Genomic DNA, 18,986 nt, shown 5'->3' on the forward strand with positions numbered 1-18,986 from the left:
AATTGCAAGCAATGGAATCCCTAACCCACCTAAGCTCTTTTAGCCACTTCCATTCACCCATCCCTATGAAGTTTACCACTGTAAATCTGACTATTCTTATGTTTCCACTCCCCCTTTCCTATATATATTTGGATTCTCTGATATTCAGCAACTTTTTCCTATTACTATTTGCTTCCATGGTGGGCAAAGAATAGAAAGTGATAAGTGGAAGGGAAAATCGTCTATTGCTCATTGAAGCCATCTTCATCAGGTAATATTGCAGTCAATAAAGAATACTTTACCAGGAGAGAGATCTTTCCTTTCTTGACAACCAATCTTGCCCCAGAAACAACCCAATATCCAGGAATTTCTTGTGGCCCTCGTGTAATCTCTGTTGTATCAACATATTTCAAAAGCTTGGGAGCTTGAACGGGCACCGGAGGACCTCCGGGGTAAACAGCGGAGTTTATATTCACGTCAGCTGGTCTTGGAGGTGGCTTCTGAACTTGTGTAAAGTGATGACTGATTAGTGTGGATATGAGTCCAGACTTGGCTACCAATCCGGGTGATCCTTCCCATTCTGGCTGCTTGACAGAAATAGCTCCCGAGACGTTTGCGAAACGTAGTCGTAAGAAGAGGATATTTTTAAAACCATGATTCTCAACTTGCAATTGGGCTCCAGTTACAATTGAAAGGTCCTCGTCAGACTCGATGGGAGCGGTGCATACATGAGAATAGTTCTTCCAATAAACTTTCTCATAGTATTTACGATCATGAGACTCTTGGCTGAAGTTCCCTTTCGAATCATCTACAAGTTGGAAGATTTTTGGGAGGGAGGAAAGGTGCTGCAAGTGGATGGCCAAGTGGTTGCTCCTTTTACCTTCTAGATACAGTCTGAGACCGGTCACAGGCCTCTTACCCACATCAACCTGTCATGAAAATATATAACTAAAAATTAGGTACAGTTCCCTTCTTTATATTAACAAAGACTTCCTAGTAAAGGCTGAACCTCCAATTCAATGACCCAATAGCTAATATCAGTTTCAAACATTTTACTCGCCATGCGACAGTTGAATTATGCTCTCCTTGGGAGACCCGAGAAAGACGAAATCTTAATAGGAAAAATTACTCAACACATATGGATATGGATATCAACATGTTCTGAAGAGAGACTAGCGGTCATCTATAAATATAACACCAGCATATCAACACGTTCTGAAGTTTATCTAGCTGAAGGGCTAATAAAAACTACTCAACATGTATGGACAAAACCTACATCGCCAAACGCTTGGAGCACCTAAACAAAAGCCAGAAGATTTGAAATCTAGAAAATTCTTTACCGGAGTAGTGTTCACAAAAAGCTTGGGCCCCATGAAGCTGAACTGCAAAGATGCAGTGCTTTGTTGTTTTCGTCGTGGACCAAGAGGAAGTTCACCGAAAACTGGTGCCCATTGTCTCGGAAGCTGAAATTCCAAAAACTGATGGAGCTCTCCAATTGGTGGTTTATCTGTAAGAGCAATAGCTTATGGATGAAACATGCACACATTTTTTTTCCTGTAAAATAGAAGTAACATTTGCACAACAGCAGAAGTAAGCTAAATGAAGGAAAACAAGGTCCAATAACAAATTCTCGTTGTTTCATGACACGGTTTATATAAAGCCAGAAATACCAACCAATTATTCAATTCCAACTCTCTCTTAGTTAAACATTGCTAGTAAAGGATTTCAAGATAACAAAAGTGATCAAGAATCAACTCCTAATGATGTAGTTTGGTACTTACCAACAACTTACAATCATTTAACTAAGGGTTTAATCAAAATAAGCCCATAATTCATGTTTGATTACCTTAGAATTGCATAATTATAAGATGGTTAGTGAACTTGTGATATGTTATATTTAACAAAATTATAGACTTTTTAAAGAAGCAAAAATATGAGGCATACTTCTTCAAGAAAATAATAAAGGCATTCCGCTATAGGAAGGAAAAAGAGGAGATACAATAATTTGAAGCAAGCAGTAGAAGAAAATAAAAAAAATGCATTACGTAGACAGAGAACTATAGGCCTTGCTTACATCGCAAATATAGATTTATGGCATGGTTCAAAAATCCGCAGCCTGGAACTCCATTCAACAGAGAAGTAATAGGGATAAAGGACATTGAGATTACATCAGGCTCTAACTGAACCGTATGTAACCAGTCATTATGAGAAAGGCTTCTATTACCACTTCCACCTCTCCTTTTGTAAATGGTTATAATATCCTGCAATTTTGAGGTAATTATTGCAAACATTGATATCGGGAAAGAAACTCAAACCTCTATCAAGGAACTTTAACTATTAAGCAAACAACACCATATGAAAGGAAACTGACCTCTTTATGTGCATATGAACTTGGACTGTTACTAGCAAACCTTAGCTGCTGTTCCCTGATTTCAAACTGAAACAGAAAAAACTGATTAGATACCTCGGGGGAAGAAACACACAAATTATGCCAAAGGCTCACCTATAAGGATGATTGACGGATAAATTAAAACCAATAAAAAGTTAAAAGAAATTAAGTTTTGCAACCAAAGGTGTCAACAGACAGAAATATGCAGATGAATAACCATAATTTATTATTTTATAGAGATCAATCGATCTCTAATATAAAAAGACTCGCAATAAAAGCAAAAAGTCTCCAAGTAACAAAACTAAAAACGAAACTGCCAACCAAGTTCAAAGACCTAGAAAATAACAATATACTCATAAACAGGAGGCAAAGCAAAAACAATGACAGCCATATCCTGGTGTAAAAATCTAAACATTTAAAACAGTAACAGACATTTAGCATTCTCTGGCAACTATTTAACAGGTACTTCCTTAGCAATCATACAATATTTAGAGTGAAACTGGGTTGTAATGTTACTATGTTTAGAGAGACTAAGAAAACTCTCCCTTTTAAACAGTGATTCTCAAAACAAAATTTTGGCATCAATATGCAACACTTCCACAATAACACCCTGCTTGCCAGGTCAATCATGGATATTGTACCCCTGCTGTAAAAGAATTTGAACTAGAAATATTGATTTCATTACATCCAAACATGGGGCAAGTCTTATGTATATATACAGCCTCCGATTAGAAGATTTATCATTACTGTTGCGAACCTTGTCACTCGGAAAGACTTGCTCAGACACCATGCTAGAATGTTCACTGGCATCTAAAAACCTCTTATTAGCCACATCCTTCAATCTTTTCTGGATATCAGCTGGTTGAAGAGTAGAGGAATGCTGCTGTTTGATGTAAATGACATCCTTCCCTCCCAACTTCACACCAACAATTATATGGGTGCCATAAGTTTCAATAAACCTGAGATGTGATCCAAATTATATATCAACCTCAAATACTATAAAGCAGCAAGTACATAACATCAAATAAAGCAGGCAGTAGGCATCAGAAAATTCATAGTCATCAACACAACAGCAATCTTCATATTTTCATTAAGAATGAGGATGTTGAACCAGAATAAAAGGAATTAAAAAGTTGAATGATGACAAAACTCGAAGAGACGGAGCGTGAAATATGCATAGGCTGAAGCCCAATTCATTGAATAAGGTAGAAAAAGCCTCCTACATGAAAAGGTCTTTCCTTTAATAGAAAAGAAGCTTTATTATAGCAAACTAAGCCAAAAGCATTACAATCAACTAAAGTGTTTTGGAGGTTCCTCATAAAACTGTATAATACCACCCCCGATGGATGATTTAACTTTGCCATAGCATCTACAAACGTAATAGCTCCATGCCTAACAAGACCAATGCGAAAAAACCCATCACCAGAATTCAATAATCAAATTTGCATCAAATTTCAACCTTGCCAATGCTTCAGGTTCCCATGTAGATGGGACTGCTTTCCTGACATGATCTCGTAGCACCATTTGAGATTTCTCCAGTACGACTGTGTAAAGGGTGATGAACATCCCATCATAAGCAAGCGTCTTGGTATTAGCAGCATCTTTTTGCCAATAACCAGAGAAGTCAAACATGGAATTGAAGAGGCCCGAAGGTATTTTTCCAGTCAAAGATATTTCTTGGTTGAATTGCTCTGACATCTGGAGAAAAAGCAGACTCTCATATATCTTTCACAAGATTTGACTCATGCCACAACAATTTGTTCTTCTAATACATATGGACATGGATAACATTGAACAAACAGAAAACTATTACCTGTTGAAAAGAGAGAACATCAGACCTAAATCGTGTGCGCTCTCCTTTATCACATTTTATTGATTTGGACACATTGGGTATTGAAATTCCACCAGGAAAAACAATCTCATGGCCTCCATCTTCATCAATCTCGATAAGACGTGAATCTTTCGAATTATTCCCTTTACAGTACTTCAGCCGAAGATCCGTTCCAATATCATAACCGCATCCGATGGACCCTATGGCAATCTCAGCCGCCTTCGGAGCTGGCATCTTAAGTGCCATTGCTCAGTGCATCACTCTTTCTCACCAAATCTGGAATCAAATCCACACGTGGTTCAATTATTCAAACCAAACATAGTACACTCCAAGTAAAGCAAAAGCAACACCATTTCAATCATATACATAAATAAACAAATCCAAATCATACCAAATAGCTTAACGTGTAAAAACATAACAAAATCTATCATACAAAATTTCCCTTTAAAGTAAATATTACTAAAAGAGAACAGATCAGAAGTTCATAAAGAGCTCAAAATTCAAACTCATATAAAACAAAAGCAATTTTCACTCTCCTTTTCCAGTAATGATCGCAACTAAAACCAACTCAGCTCAATTTAAGAGGAAAATTGGCCGATTTTCACAAATTAACAGCTTCACAAAACCAAATATAGTTCAGATCGAACAAATATCCCTACAGAACTATATCATAAAACTAAAAATAGGCCCTAAAATAAATATATTTAAAAAAGGGTTACTCACGAAGTAAAGTTTGAATCTTCGGTGGGGGTTTTAGAGCAAATTTTGAAGCTCGAACAAAGCCCGACGCAAATTGATGCCGTCTAGTCGATCCCTTCGTTCGATTTCGAGGTGTTTTGAAACTGCAGGATTTCCAGGCCGGGAAATTCCAAGAACAAAACTTGAACGGAAAGAGATGACGGAGAAATGTAAAAATATAACAAATGAAAAATCAAACAAAAGAAGAAGAAGAAGAAGAAGAAACAAATAGAAAGAGATAGAAGCCCTAAGAAAGGGGGTGAGTTGCTGAGTTGAGACACGGACGGTAGTAGCGAAAACAGGTTTGACTGAAAATAAAGAAATTCCTTTATATTGACGTGTGAGTTGTGAATGAGTCAGACTCAGACCCAAGCCATTTTAACCGAGTTGAGTTTTGATTGAGAAATAGTAGAAAACAGGGAAGTCAAATGTGTAGCTTTCAAAGAATGCATGGACATGGGTTCCATTTTAACCTCTTTTATTAATTTATTTTACCTCATCTTTTCGTTATTGCCTTTAGTAATCATCAATCAAGCAACTTGCTCTCTATCTTTTCATGTAATTTTTAATGAATTATATTCAATACATGGTTTGATTTTAGGGTAAATTACTACTTAAATTATTAATTTTAATTCATTTTATTATCTAAACTTATCAGATTTACATTTTAGTTTTTATTTCGTTTTATTATCTCACCGTTAAAAACTTAAGGGATGATCTGCACGTGGAACCTTTTTTATAGTTAAATTACATTATTCATCACTCAACTATATTTTCACTCCTATTTATATCACTAAATTTTATTTTTTTTAATTTAATTACTTAACTTTCAAAATACTCCTAATTTAATCACTCTAATTTTCAAATTTATTTTTTATTTTTAATTATATATTAATAAAATTATAATAAAAATATAATGTCACAAAAATCGTTAATAAAATAAATTAAAATAATTAAATTATGAGCAATTTGAAAATTGAGTAGTTAAATTAATTTTTTTAACTTTAGTATCAAAATAGGAATGAAAAGATAATTGAATGATGTAATTTACCCAAAAAATGTAACATTGTTAAGTTTTTAACGACAATATATTAAAATGAAAAAAAAATATTAGCAATGATTTTGAAAAAAACTAAAAATTTAGGTATTAAAACGAATCAAAACTTATAGTTTAGTTAGTAAATGCATAATTTACCATTGTTTTATTTATATAGTATATAAATAGTCACTAAATTTTTAAGGCACTTTTATTTTGGTCACTCAATTTTTGAAACTTGCAATACAATCATCAAACTTTTAGCTTGATTTCAGTAAGGTCCTTATCGTTAGTTTTTGTGGACTACACGTTACAGCCGTTAACCCTCCCTTCTTCTTCTTCTTCTTCTTCTTCTTCTTCCTCCTTTCATTACTGCAATAAGACTAATAACAAAAAAGAAAAAGCCAACAAACAAACTTCACACCACCAAAAGAATTATTATCAAGTTTTCTTCGCACACTTAAAGCAAAACCCTTTCTCCTACACTAAACTTAGAAACCCAGAAAATAAATGAAAATACTAACAATGGAATAAAAGAAGAAGAAGAAGAAGCAAAAACACCAACACCCAAATAGTCAAACACCAAAAACTGCATCATAGTTCTCATTCAAGCCAAGCTCCGAGGTAAATCTGCATCGTATGGTGGCGGTACCGGGGGATATCAAAATTTCAGGTTTGCCCTCGTTTCATCCTTGTTAAGTTGTATGCGGATTCGATTCATTCCAATGGTAATTTGGTCATTGCCTTTGATAGTTTTGCCAATATTTGCTTCACCTTATAAATCCTTTTTTTGTTACAATATTTTATAAATATTTTTCCAGTGTTTTAGCTATCATAAATTGGATTGATCACTCGTATTTATAAACTGTACGTAGTTATAGTGTTTAGAGTTGTTTGATTGCTTTATGTTTTCGTTTTGGCCAAAGTTCAGATCTTAGTAACCTTTCTCCTCTTCAAAAACTGTATCTGTTTTTGAAGGAAAAAGAATCGTAGCAATGTGTGAATATCTTAAGGGTTGGAAGAAATCAGCAGAATTTTATAAAGCCATTTTTTAAAGTGACATTTTATCTATATGTGACAGAATTGATGAAGAAGGTGAACAGTGTGGTTGAAGGGGACATGGTTCTGAAATTTCCCATTATCCCTTATGAACTTGATGCATTGGTAACTGTAAAATCCGACGAGGATGTCAAACATATGGTAGATGAGTGTCGTCGTTTGGAAAGCGAAGGAACTCCAAAACTTCGTGCTTTTTTGTTCCCTTCAAACCCAATCGTAGTCGAGAACCAAATGAACCCTGTTGATCACTACGCCATTGAGCAGCGGTATATAGAAGCCATCAATGGCATAGTTCGTCCGAGTTCAAATAATACTAGTGGAAGGCTCACCCCTGTTAACCCAAACCGCTCCAACTTCAGCCCTTCTGCTAGCACTTCCCCTAAAGCAGCTTCTCCAGATAATAGCTATTTCCTCTTGGAGCCGCCATCAGTTTCAAATGGGAACCAACATAATAAACCCCCCATGCCTAAAGTCCAGAGTTCTCCCAACATTTGCAACCTCCATCTGCCAAGTAACAACAACCATAGCAATCCCCAGGTTTACCAGGCACATTGTCATTATCACCAAAAACCACTGTAACACCCCAAAAAAAATTGATAGTGACTAAAGTGAACTTTTTGAAAGTTTGGTGGCCAAAGTAAAAACATAGAAAAAATTAGGGTAAAAAATATAATTTTTAAAAGTTATATATTTTGACCCTTAAATAAATAATTCATCTTTAACAATGGATCCTATATGGAATTCATATTACGATCCGAAATTTGAGTAAAGAGCTATTAAACGATAAATTTCAACAAAATATTCGGATAATAAGATAGAATCAGAAATCTACAAAAGTTAGAACTATTATTTCTATATTTTAGAATGGCGAAATTTGACATGGATCCTTGAAATTTAGATGGATTTTCCGTAATAAGTTAAAATTGTAAATTTTAGTGATTAAAATGTAATTTTTGAAAATTATAAAGGGCAAAGGTGAAAAGTGAATTATATTTTTTCATATTTGACTTTTTTATTATTAAAATGGTAAATGTTAATTATTATGATTTTTAAAGCCCAAAATGGTAATTTGATATTAAATGATATTTATATTCATGAATAAAGAAGAAGAATCTAGAAAAAGTTGTAATCTTCCTTTAGTTTATATTTATAGACGTGAGCAGAAGGCAAAAGGTAAGTTTTCTTTCATTCTTTTTATTTTAAAACTATTTTTTTTTATAAAAAAAAAACTAAAATTATGGTTTCTTTAATATTTTTTTATTATGTCATATTGGTAATCTAAATCTAATGTTTCTTAAATATATCAGTTCTTTGGTTTTGATTTGGAAACTGAGAAACTGGGCATATCTCATTCTTACTGCGTCTTAAATAAAGAAATGGATTGTGTAAACTGAAAAATAATTCAATTTTCTCCCTTCTTCGAACTCTCTCTTTGTCGTGAGCCATGAGAAAGAAGGTAAGAAACTTTATTTATTATTCTTAGCTGCTCTCGATCAATGGCCATGCAAACTTTTATTAATAAAAAATGTTTAGCCATGCAAAGTTGTCTATTTATATATTTGAGCCATGCAAAATTCATTCTCCTTAGCCGTGAGCCACAGCCAAAAAGGTGAGAATAGCGTGTCTTCATTCTTACTGCAAAGTTGATTTATATTTGAGGAATGAAATTGCATATTTATGTGTAAGATATGACTCGTAAATATACCGGTAAAGAGATGTTCATATGAGAAAAAATATAATAAAAAGAGATGTAAATATAACAAGATAATAATACATTATAAAGGCTAATCGATTAAATATTTGAATTAGGCAGTTAATGGTAATATAAAATAGTATTAAACTGCTTAGCGACGGTGTGAAATCAGATATAAATTAGAAATTTAAAATATATCATTATAAATTTATGCGATTAAATAGTATGATAATAAATGTTAAATTATGAGATTTTAAAAGAAACAAAATTTTACCGATTTCGAACAAGATATGTTATACAGAATTTGATGTTATTATAAGATGTCTAGTCAAAAGCAGGGATTTTAATGTTATTCTAAGAACTTCTAGCAATTTGCTTGTGAGGAAGTGCTCTCCATCCGATATCATTCCGGTAGAATCCTCCCGGCCAGTTGATTTCTTCAACTGCAAGGTAAGCTTTTTCCCTTGCTTCTTCAAGGTCTTTGCCTTCAGCAGTAATCCCGAGAACACGGCCACCGGTAGCAATGAAATTGCCATCCGAATCAAGTGCAGTTCCAGCATGGAATATCTTGACAGAAGGAGCAACATGTTCTGCTTCCTCAAGGTTCCGAATCACGGTCCCTTTCTCGTAGGAGCCAGGGTAACCATTGCTTGCCATCACCACCACCATAGCCCACCCAGGGGACCAGTCCAGTGACACTCCTTTTAGCTCTCCTCTACAAGCTGCTAGCAGAACTTTTGCAAGATCAGACTCTAAACGAACCATCAGGACCTGTTGCAAGAGCAAACCACAAGTACAATTTAAGAATCTATTGCCTTATTGAAGCTTGAAAAGATGCCAAAAAAACCTGCCTATAACTGACCTGGCACTCAGGGTCTCCAAACCGGACATTGTACTCGATTAGTTTTGGTAAGCCGGACTTCTTCTCGATCATTAGTCCAGCGTATAAAACCCCGACAAACTTGCATCCTTCCATTGACATGCCCTTAACTGTAGGGAGAATAATAGATTCCATGACCACAGATTCAAGTTCTTTAGTTAAGACTGGTGCAGGGGAGTATGCCCCCATCCCACCAGTATTAGGACCTGTGTCACCATCTCCAACCCGTTTATGGTCTTGTGCAGACTCGAGTGGTATGGCATTCTCTCCATCCACGAGGGCAAAGAACGATGCTTCTTCTCCTTCGAGAAATTCCTCAACAATGACCCGACAACCTGCAGAACCAAAAACGCCCTCAACAAGCATCGAATCAACGGCTTCGTATGCCTCCTCCAATGTCATAGCAACAGTAACTCCTTTTCCGGCAGCCAGTCCATCTGCTTTGATAACAATAGGTGCTCCTTGCTCTTTAATGTATTGCTTTGCAGCTGATGCATCTGAAAATGTTTGATACTAAACCAAACATTTAAAAAGCATTAATGCAGCAGAAAACATGTCTGATAATGTAATAACAAATTTTTGCATCAAATTCGAGATAAAACCTTAGCCGTAGGAATCCCATATTTGTCACATATAGTCTTCATGAAGTTCTTAGAACCTTCCAAAGCAGCAGCCTCAGCCGAAGGGCCAAAAGTAGGGATTCCGGCCATTACCAAATCATTAGCAAGACCTGAAACAAGGGGAGCCTCCGGTCCAACAACAACCAAACCGACACTCCATTTGCGGCAAAATGAAATCACAGCTGAACTATCGGAGATGTCGAGGTCGGGAATACAAGTTGCATCGCCTGAGGTAGAAATCCCGGCATTGCCTGGTGCACAAAAGACGGCATCGCAAGACGGAGACCGCTGCAACATGTAGCAAAGGGCATGTTCTCTTCCCCCTCCACCAATAACTAGAACCACCACTCTCTCCGCTGCACAGCATAAATGACATTTTTACTCAATTCAAAATCACCTGCTTTACCATTTGTCCTATGGTCTCGATGATTCACAAAAAAGGCTTATACAGGAGTAATAACATTTCCATTAAATTTAAACGTGGCATTTTAGTATTTAAAGGTTAAAATCCAGTTGATAACTTGTTCAAATTTAAGGAAAATCAATAAAAGGTTCAATTGGACTCAGTCTTTTTAGTCAGACAAGTAGAGGGACTAAATTGAAATTCCGATTTTTCCTTGGTCTTATCATAAAACTAAACAAAAAAATGAACAAAAAACAATAACATTACAGAAAATGGAGAAAAAAGGGAAACAAATAATATCCTAAAAACAGATTAATTAATTGGGAAAAAGGGTTCTTAAGAGTTGTTCTTATCATACCGGAAGCACCGTTACTGCCATGGCCATCGGCAGAAACGGAGAGCTCTGATTTCAGGGAAAAGCATCGGAAGAAAGTAGAAGACCATCGTGAACCGTCGATGTGCGGCGGAGACGAGCTATGGTGATTGATGGAGAAACTGAGGGATCCCGCTGAGAAAGAAGAAAAAGTCCCAAGGAAGGATTTTGATGGTAAAAAGGAAGTGGGAAAAGACTGAGAAGTGAAGATTCCATTGCTGTTGTTGATAGCAAGCTTTGGATAAGGGGAGAGATTAATGGTCCTTAAGGCCATGCCTTCTTTGCCGTTGTTCTTTTTCCTCTTCCTTCCGAACTCTGCAAAATAAGTTAGCCCTTACAGATAATTCATTTGGTATTGAAAAGATACATGACATGGCAGTAGGGTTTAAGGTTCTATCGTGATTTTTGGTTTAATTTTGAATTCAATCCCTCTTTCTTACAAAAATTTAGAAATTAATTCTTAGAAACAATAGTCATCGAGTGGATTTTTAGTTTCACTTTCAATCTCATTGTTGTTTCCCAATTTGAATGTAACGATAACATTTTTCATCAATTATATAATTTTAATTGATGTAATAATATATTATCGTATGAATTTAATTTTAATTTTAAAAAATTCAACGCCTAATTTACACCTTTTGCAAACGTTTAAAATAAAATTCATTTATTTGTCATAATTTATAAATGTTAAAAATTAAGTTTATTATTATATCAATTAAAATTAGGGTTAACTACGTGGAAAATCACTTACGATTGTGTTCTGTCCACTTTTGGTCACTGATTTCAAAAAACATAAGATATGACAACTTTTGTTTTTATTTAATTAAAATGTGATCACTCTGAGTTAACTTTCGTTAACGACAGTTAAATATTTTGATATAATCACACATTTGGTCCATATTATTTACATATTCTCTCAATTTAGTCCTACTTTTAATAAATTAAAATAAATTAAATCTTCTAATAGAATGATGTCACATGTCATGCCACATAGGGATGAGCATTCAATTGAGTAGAGTCGAGTCAAAAATTTTGAGTTATTCGAGTTGACAAGTCCTATTTTACAACTCTGAGTTAACTTAGAATTTTTTTGAGTCGAGTCGAGTCAAATTTTTTAGTTTTTGTTTAAATTTAATTATAAATATTTATAATATTATGCTATTATTTGATTCTAATTTAAATGATTTTTTATAATTGTCAGAACCGTCTTTTGGTTGGACCCGGAATTGGGCTTCGACTTGGAAAAAATTATTTAAGAGTTGCCACCGATCATTTATTTTAAAACCAAATAGGTAGAACGAATACCTTATTTCTTACTTGATCTGCGTCTTACCAGTGATGTGTCGGATTCGGGAGTCGGTTATAGTCAAGGAAGGGTTAGCACCCTTAAACTGCCCTTTCAGTACTGTGTAATTTCCAGTTGTGTTTACTTAAGAAAGTTAAATGTTTAATTTAAAAGGTAAAATAATGATCCAAAACTTACCCTTGATTGATTAAAAATGTATCCTTAAAAACTCAAGAAACGAGTTAGATAAAAAAGTAATAAAATAAAATGAAGAAAATAAAATAATAAATAAAATAAATAAATAAAAGGATATAAAAAATGAAGTGAATATAATAAATAAATAAAACATAGAAACGAGCGATAAAGAAAGTAAAAATAATAAAAAATACAAAATACAAAATTAAATAAACAACATAAAGAAAAATAGCAATGTACATAAAAAAGGGATAAAATAAGAATAAATAAAGTAATAAAATAAATGTAAAAGGAAAAAGGATAAAGGATAAAAATAAAGAAAAGAAAAAGAAAAACAATAAATAAATAAAAGTAAAATATAAAAAAATAGTAAAATATGTAAGGAAAAAAATAAAAGATATAAATAATACAAATAACGTTAAAAATAGAAATAGTAATAGAAATACTAATAATGAAAATAATATATACAAATATATAAAAAATAAATATATAATATATATAATAATAACAAAGGTACTAAATTGAAAGAAAAGTCAAATTACAGGGTCAATTTAAGGAGGAATTCGATCTTAGGATCGAATTCAGGGTCCAAATAAGCTTTTTCAAAAGTGCGAGGTCCAAAAGCGCAGTTCACCCTATTTATTTTGGAAACACGCGGGTCATATAGTATTGGGTCGGGTCGTGGCCGGCTGGATGGGTATTATAAATACCAATAACCATAAACATAATTCATTTTCATCTCCCCCCAAACCAGATCAAACATAAAAAACCAAATCCTCTGCCCATGTTCATCGTGTTCTTCATGCACGATGAACAACCACCGAGCAACCCAGATTCCGGCGATCCTGTCGCCTCGCCGGCCACCGTTCATCGGCGACGAAACTCGAAAAAAGTTTGATTTTTTAAAATCTCTTTGTTCCCTCGGTTTAAATACATGTTTTGTTTTTGCAAAAAAGCCTCTCGGGAGCGTATATCTGAAATTAAAATTTCAAAAACTCCCTTTTGATCATTGACACAAAACATTTTTTGTTTGGTTTCTTTTCGAATCAAAGGGCAAAGAAGACTACATGCAAGCAACCGAACGACAAATAGGTAAAAAGTATACCTTTTCTCTTTATTTAGCTTCGAAAAATTACAAGGCTTGATTTTCGATTTTGCTCTTAATATTTGTGTATTTTCCCGTGATAATCTCTAGGTAATATTCTGTGAAATCGTGTCCCCCCCCCGCTACTGTGTTTAAAATTGTTTATTTATAATACAAAAATGCTCTATTTTTTAGCCTAGTTTGAGTCCTAATCAAACTCTAACTCTTGCTTGTTGATTTTATGGGTTGTTGTCGAGGAAACCGACCGGTTACGTGGAGCGAACCATGCGGCGCAAGACTCGGCGTGGAGGAGTCTTTGGGGCTTACTGAGGCGCTGGTGGAAACCATGTGATGAGAAACTAGGGTTTTCAACCCTAGTTCACTGGTTCGGGGTAGCAGATGGGTTCGTGTTTTGGTTCCAAATGGGCTGCTGAGTTTTGCTGGGCCACGTGTTCAGGCCTGAAAGAAAGCAAACAATTATGTAAATATGTGCAACATATGTAATAAAATATGTTATATAATATAACTTATTATATAATATTAACGGACAAAATTTGGTATCTTCAGCTGCCCTTCTTTGCTTATTATCGTGTAACGAAAATGGACCAAAGACTTAAAGATACAAATTTTGTCCATATCAAATGTCTTCTGTTGTAGAGTTGAAATTCGATATTAATACTGGTTTGTCAATTTAAATCATGAAATGACTCCCTCATAGTGAGGATGAGTCGAAACTGGAAAATTCTGAGCACGAAATCCTTCGTAGTAAAGGTGAAACCGTGGATTCCTTGCTGAAATCTTCTACTTCAACATGGAATTATGTAATGAGACACCTGCTAACTTTGGAACTCCTGTCAAATATTCAACATCTGGATGAAAATGAATAAGAAATCTGTTTTAAGAAAAGCTCTCTCGAGTGAGATAAAATTTCTTGTTTCAAGGGAAAATTGTCTCAAGCGAGATGAAATTTGTTTCAAGGGAATCAATATCAAATGTTGGTGTTTCAAGAGAAACTGTCTCAAAGGTTGTTTCAAGGGGAACTGATTCAAATATTTTGTGCTTCAAGGGAAACGTTTTCAAAGTTTATATTCCAAGAGAAATTGTCTCAAAGGAGACAAAATTTTGTTTCAAGGGAAACTATCTAAAGAGAGACAAAATTCATTTCAAGGGAGATGTTTTCAAAGTTTATGTTTCAAGAGAAACTCTCTCAAGAGAGACAAAATTTTGTTTAAAAGGAAACTATCTCAAGAGAGCAAAATTCATTTCAAGGGAAATGTTTTCAATGTCTATGTTTCAAGAGAAACTGTCTCAAGGGAGACAAAATTTTGTTTCAAGGGAAACTATCCCAAGAGAGACAAAATTCATTTCAAGGGAAATGTTTTCAATGTTAATGTTTCAAGAGAAACTGTCTCAAGGGAGACAAAATTTTGTTTCAAAGGAAACTATCTCAAGCGAGATAAAATTTTCTTTAAAAACAGTCTTGAGTGAAATAAAATGCCTTCTTTCGAGTGAAAACGGTCTCAAGCGAGACAAATCTTGTTTTAAGAAAACAATCTTGAGTTAAATAAATCTTTAAAGTAAAGCAGTCTCGGGTGAGACAAAGTCTGTTTTAAGAAAAACAAACTCAAGTGAGATAAATCATCTGCAGTAAATGAGACTGTCTCAAGCGAGACAAAAATTATATTGGGAGTGTTGAATCTAAAGATGATTGTTCCCGCTTGCTGTGGACGTCCTGTTGTCTTTTAATCTCATCTTCTCCTGAAAGATCTGTAAAATGTATCTGGATGTAACTATCCTGTTGATGGATGTTTGATGTATGCCAAGATGAAATTTATTTGTTCCTTTATCAAATTTGTCCTCAATAGAGGAAAAATCAAGGTCTTTATTGCACATGATGATGAATGCAAAGATGCAAATTTCATGCGTAATGTATGCATGTGTTGATGTATATGCGAAATATGTTAGGGTTTAAAGAGATATCTCAATCTCTGGTTGTCAGTCTTGATGACTCTTGACTTTGGAATCTTGAACTTCTTATTCTTGATCTTGGATTCTTCAACATGCTTAAATCTGATGTTCAGAATGTTGATCTGTGAAAGGAATAATTGCGTGAGCAGTCTTCATTCTCTCAGTTTGTCTTCATTTCCACCGGGTGTACTCTTGTAAACCTCAACCTAAGATAATTTGTTTTCCTTCCCTTATCTAATTTTGCCCCAAAAATGGCTTCCTTTGTCCCAGCTTCAATCTTGAGCTTCAGAGGGATATCTGTTGAATTCCAAGACATACTTCCAGATAACTTATCTTGTTTGAAAATGCTTTTCTTCCTTTGACTTTTCAAAATTTTGAAAAATATGAAAAGGAGTTTTGAAAAATATTGCCTCCTTCTAGGTTTCACAATTGAAGCAAATCATAAAACAAGAATTCATTGGATATCAAAAGAATCAAATGCTCTTTTAATATTTGATAGCTGCAAACCTTTGACAATTATCAAGATCGAAAAGTTGGTTTAGAGGTGGATTATTAAGGTTTGTTTCATCGATTCGGTCATCGTGAAGATCATGACATACCCTTCTTTCTTGATTTGGCATTTTGATCGGAGACGAACAAAATGACACAACTAGCATAATCAATGGCTAGGCATTTCAGAACACTTCTGTTTCAGTTCTTTGAAATCTTCCATTTGTTCAAGTTTTGTAAGCTGCTCTAACAAAGGTAGTGCAGAAATATTGGTCTAAAAATGAAATTCTTGAGTGCTCGTGTGAATTTGACTATAACAGGTGTTTCTTAACTCCCTTAGTCCATTTTTACCGAAACTCCTTATTTAAATAAATTTAATTCACCATTGTCTGGCTAGCTGAATCCATAAAGCCGGGGCGTTTAACCAATTACTCTAGAGGGACATCTCAATATGTAAATACCTTTATCAGGGTAGTTGAATCTTATCCATAAAGCCGGGGAGTTTAACAAATTGCCTTAGAGGGACATCTTAAGCTTTATTATATAGTATAATCATCTTTATCAGGCTAGTTGAATATTATCCATAAAGCAAGGGCGTTTAACCAATTGCTCTAGAGGGATAACTCAAGCTTTATTGTATATATATAATATTATAATCTGGGTATACGGATCCAATTTCTTAAGTTTGTTAAGAAGAACCTGTTATAGTCTAGGTGTTTTTGAAAATCATAAAATCTCATTGTTAGAGTTCAATTCCCAAGCAACTGACCTAAACTAGATTCACCTACTTGATCATTCCATCTAAGAAGACCATGATCATCATTGAACGTCATTAACAAAAATAGAAACCAATTAGCTTTGTAATTTCAGGTACTAGATGCCCCATTTTATCCGCTCCTTGATGGACTCTTCATGAGAAGAGAAAACTTAGCTCGGTCCTCGTAAGAGAAGGACATGTAGTATGATGTATCTTTTAAATTAGGACCAAGGGGTCTTTGTTTTGCAGGGTTCAATATTGTCATTTGTCAAAGATTTACAACCTCAATTATTAAAAATCTTTTAATTCAGGTGATATTCAAGGAATTTCAAGTTGTAAATTTGGTTCAACATTCAATATAAATTCATTTAAATATCCAAAAAGAGTTCAAAAATAAGTTCCAAATACGAGAAAATTCAAAAAACAATTTCAAACAAGATGCCACGAAATGGAATAAAGCCTCATTTGGGTGGCCCACTAGTTGGATTAAGGCTTTCATCTGCTCTGGCTCCCCACTCCTCACTGGCCAGGGCTCTTTTTGATGTACCCCCAGACACATCAATTTATGCCTCCTCCAGGTCATTTTCCAGGGAAAATCCCACTTCTTCGTGATTTATCAGTATTTCCTTTCGTGGTTGCTGGAAATTGAGCCCAAATTTATATCTAAAACGATTTTCCTCGGTGGTGATAGTTTTGGTTAGACCCCGAACACATATTACAGCTGTGATTGGCGTAATATTCATCAAGCCTCCTGAGCTACCTAGAATCCCTCTTTCTCTCAAGAAATCTGATATAGGTGTTGAAGCTACGTCTGTTCCATTGATTCTTAAACCCACGGGCCAATCTCGGACCATATTTATGGAAGCTCCTTTACTTGGATTTCTTTTCTAATCCTCCTGCGCCTTAGGTTTTTCGTAGGAATCCTATGTTGAAGCAGTTTGAGGTGTCTTCTTGGCTACAACTGCCCCATCCATTCTCAAACCCACAGGCCAGTCCCAGATTACATTCACGGAAGCCCTCATGTTTGAATGTTCTTCGCAAGCGTTCTTCGTTAAATTGACAACTTCCGAGTTTTGGAACTTTATCTCTACCTTGCACTTCTGGATTGTTTGTTCTAAAGGATCCTCAAGGTTTCTAGGAACCTTAGCTGAACAAGTTGAGGTTCTATCCTGGTTCACCCAAAAAATATCCTTGTAGGTCTATTTCTCATTCGGGGGCCACTGTGGCTGGATATATCCCGGTGTAATCAATCCGGCTGTGAGCATTTCTGAATGTAATTTTTCAAGTGAAAAATGGAAGGGAGGGAACTGAAAGCCCTGCACTTTGTTTTTCTTCTCATTTAGTCCCCATGACGAGAGACTATTGGGTGATAACTTTATAGATAGAATTTGAGTGTCATGTCTTGATGATTGAAAAGGGGTAGAACCTCTAATTATGGGATGTTGATCCTTTTTGGTTTTCTTGGTCAACATTCGGTCATATTCTGTGACCCTCTTCTTTAAGTGAAACTTATCTCTCACAAGGGAAAGCTTCTTTTCCATGGTTGGCCTAGTGGAACCTTTTATAACCACATTTGGTTTTTGGGGTGGACCTGAAATATCTGGCTCTTAACAGGCCCTCTGGTCATTATCATTTCAGCTTCATCATCGACATTCATAGAATCCACTAGTGGATTCTCTCCATGGATCACAACATTTATCATATCCATTAACTTGGTCATTTGTTCTCTGGATTCATCATGAAATCTTCTTGCTTGATCAATCATCTCTCGTTGGGTTTTCATGAGTTGCTCTTGAATTTTCTCGATCTTACTAACACGCGCTAGTATCTCATTCATCGTTGTGGATCTTCAGACACGCTTCAGGTAACCTTCAAAGCTTGTTTGTTCCCTTTTTTATGAGACATCTCTTGTTAGTTAATGAAAAAACGGGAAAGAAAATAAAAATAATGCATAATATGCAAGAATGCATGATGCATGAAATGTTCGAGACATTGATCCAAAAAATGTGACTGTTATTATAAATAATCCTTATTGGGGACAAAAATGTTTTATCTTTTAAGAGACAAAAATATCCTGACAGCTTTTGACATGTTGACTAGTCTTCTGTCTTCGTCTGTCACCGGTTGAATAACCTTTCGAACCGCTCTGGCTTCTCTGGATGAACCGTGCAAATGTTGAGTTGTTTTTTGTATTGGCCTAAGAAGTC

General features: G+C 34.9%; 3 protein-coding genes across 3 annotated transcripts; 1 reads left to right on the forward strand and 2 right to left on the reverse strand.

Moving 5' to 3' along the window:
- Positions 1-131: 131 nt before the first annotated feature.
- Positions 132-5,311, reverse strand: LOC120145553 (MACPF domain-containing protein At4g24290-like). Its single transcript, XM_039159384.1, has 8 exons — positions 4,923-5,311; positions 4,182-4,475; positions 3,828-4,066; positions 3,126-3,327; positions 2,351-2,416; positions 2,054-2,240; positions 1,320-1,486; positions 132-908 (listed from the first exon to the last, which is right to left on the reverse strand). Exons 2-8 carry the CDS (start codon positions 4,443-4,445, stop codon positions 222-224), a joined length of 1,812 nt encoding a protein of 603 aa, XP_039015315.1. The 5' UTR covers positions 4,446-4,475; positions 4,923-5,311; the 3' UTR covers positions 132-221.
- A 1,748-nt stretch (positions 5,312-7,059) lies between these two features.
- On the forward strand, positions 7,060-7,611 carry LOC120145405. Its single transcript, XM_039159246.1, has one exon. It carries the CDS (start codon positions 7,060-7,062, stop codon positions 7,609-7,611), a length of 552 nt encoding a protein of 183 aa, XP_039015177.1.
- A 1,338-nt stretch (positions 7,612-8,949) lies between these two features.
- On the reverse strand, positions 8,950-11,315 carry LOC120145003 (phosphoribosylamine--glycine ligase-like). The gene is made up of 4 exons (XM_039158918.1): positions 10,987-11,315; positions 10,208-10,581; positions 9,588-10,118; positions 8,950-9,496 (listed from the first exon to the last, which is right to left on the reverse strand). Exons 1-4 carry the CDS (start codon positions 11,273-11,275, stop codon positions 9,080-9,082), a joined length of 1,611 nt encoding a protein of 536 aa, XP_039014849.1. The 5' UTR covers positions 11,276-11,315; the 3' UTR covers positions 8,950-9,079.
- Between the last annotated feature and the right edge of the window lie 7,671 nt (positions 11,316-18,986).

This window comes from Hibiscus syriacus, unplaced genomic scaffold (assembly GCF_006381635.1).
Source record: "Hibiscus syriacus cultivar Baekdansim isolate YM2019G1 unplaced genomic scaffold, ASM638163v2 tig00110893_pilon, whole genome shotgun sequence".
NCBI lineage: Eukaryota > Viridiplantae > Streptophyta > Magnoliopsida > Malvales > Malvaceae > Hibiscus > Hibiscus syriacus.